Source organism: Echinops telfairi, unplaced genomic scaffold (genome assembly GCF_000313985.2).
Source record: "Echinops telfairi isolate 266 unplaced genomic scaffold, ASM31398v2 ScPeMD7_23;HRSCAF=83, whole genome shotgun sequence".
Lineage (NCBI taxonomy): Eukaryota > Metazoa > Chordata > Mammalia > Afrosoricida > Tenrecidae > Echinops > Echinops telfairi.
The window spans coordinates 80,189,327-80,190,943 of record NW_022103920.1 but is presented as its reverse complement, the minus strand read 5'-3'; the positions used below and the strand labels follow the sequence as shown (position 1 = coordinate 80,190,943).

The 1,617-nt window shown below is 35.9% G+C and overlaps 1 protein-coding gene across 2 annotated transcripts in view; it reads right to left on the bottom strand.

Annotated features, from left to right (window-relative positions):
- The window catches only part of KLHL7 (kelch like family member 7), a 73,661-nt gene that overhangs the window by 27,291 nt on the left and 44,753 nt on the right, over positions 1-1,617 (bottom strand). For both annotated transcript variants that reach the window (XM_004702715.2, XM_045288855.1), the window contains exon 6: positions 732-906. In XM_004702715.2, coding sequence (XP_004702772.1) covers positions 732-906 — 175 coding nt within the window. The remainder of the gene's footprint in view (positions 1-731; positions 907-1,617) is intronic.

Sequence of the window (1,617 nt, the reverse complement as noted above, 5' to 3'; positions counted from 1 at the left end):
GGGAGGGGGGAGCGGGGAGGGAGGGGAAAAAGGAGGACCTAATGTCGGGGGTTTAAGTGGAGAGAAAATCTTTTAAGAAACGATGTACAAACGCGCTTTACACAATTGATGTGTGTATGGATTGGGATAACAGTTGTATGAGCCCCTAATAAAAAGTTTAAAAAAAAAACAAAACAAAAAAACAGGATAAGGAAAGAAAGAGAAAGAGTTGGCGTCCCGGAAAATCAGTGTCTCTGAAACGCGAGAGGAGTGAAAGGATTCCCAGGATGACAAGAAGGGCACCGGGAGGACTAGGTCTTTCAGGCCCACTTCACTAATGGTCTGTATTTGACGAGGCCAAGGCTCTCCAATGAATGTTTCCCAAGAATAAAATAAAAGCAACTGTTTGCTTAATTGTATGGATAATTATATCAAGTGGTATTTTACCAAGGATGGAACTTAATCTGTAAGTCAAGAAAAACAAGAAATGAAAACAATAAAGCCAAACCAAAAATAAAACCACAACTCCCGCCCCCACCCCAATAGGAAAGAAAATGTGATCACAGTAACCTAACGATACAAAATTTTTTGAAGCCGACAGGTGCAACAAAGTACAGCCCTCCAAAAGTAAGACCTGAGACTTCTTAAGGAGCAAAGGCTTGAGTGTCACTTGTATGACCCAGTCTAAAGAGTGTTACAGCCCATGAGAAACGGTTCCATGATCAGGTTCTATAAAGATAAAGTCAACTTACTTATCACCATCTTAAGACATTCAGGATTGTCTTGAATAAGTGGCTCTGCTTGCACAGTTTTACTTAAGAAATTTTTTGAGATAAGAGGAAATCTGACTTTAGCAAGGATATCAACCATAAAAGGCTGGCGATTAGGCTCATCATATTTCAGCCACCTGACTGCAGCATCGTAAACCTGAGCAAGGAAAAGAGCACAGTCAATTTCATGGCATGACGAGAAGCAATATACCCACTTGCCTATGTCCACTTTCACATGACGGGGGGAAAGCTCATGAAAAGACAACCAATTATTCCCAATATTTTATTCAAATATTTGCTTCCATGCCCAAATGCTTGCCTGTAATTCAGATTATATCTTGCTATATTAATTTTTGTAGGTAACTTGTTTTCTGTATTACTGTATAATTATAGAAAGGACATTGAATTTGTGACTACTACTTTAAAAAAAACACTACATATATATATACATACAAAAGCAAAATATAGCTTCATTTTTGGAAGGGCTGAAGTACAGATCTATTGCTCAATAATAACTTCAATACATGTTCATTTGTTACCAACATTATAGGTTAATTTCCCAAGAGTTTTCATCCCAGATATAAAAGTGACACATAATTTTACTTCAATTTTTTTATATCTGAATCATGAATTGATAGTTATATCTGTATTCCAAAAAGTTTTAGAAGTAGAAATTCTATACTTAAAAAATAAATGACATGCTATTGTCTTTCAAAATAGTATTACAGCATTCTATTTAATGGCACCCAACAAATCCGAGGTCATCAACATAGTACGATTTAAAAATTATTAAATACATTGAAAACAAAGCTATTATCTCATAAACACACACCTGCCACACAATCATATATACACTAGCCATTTAAAA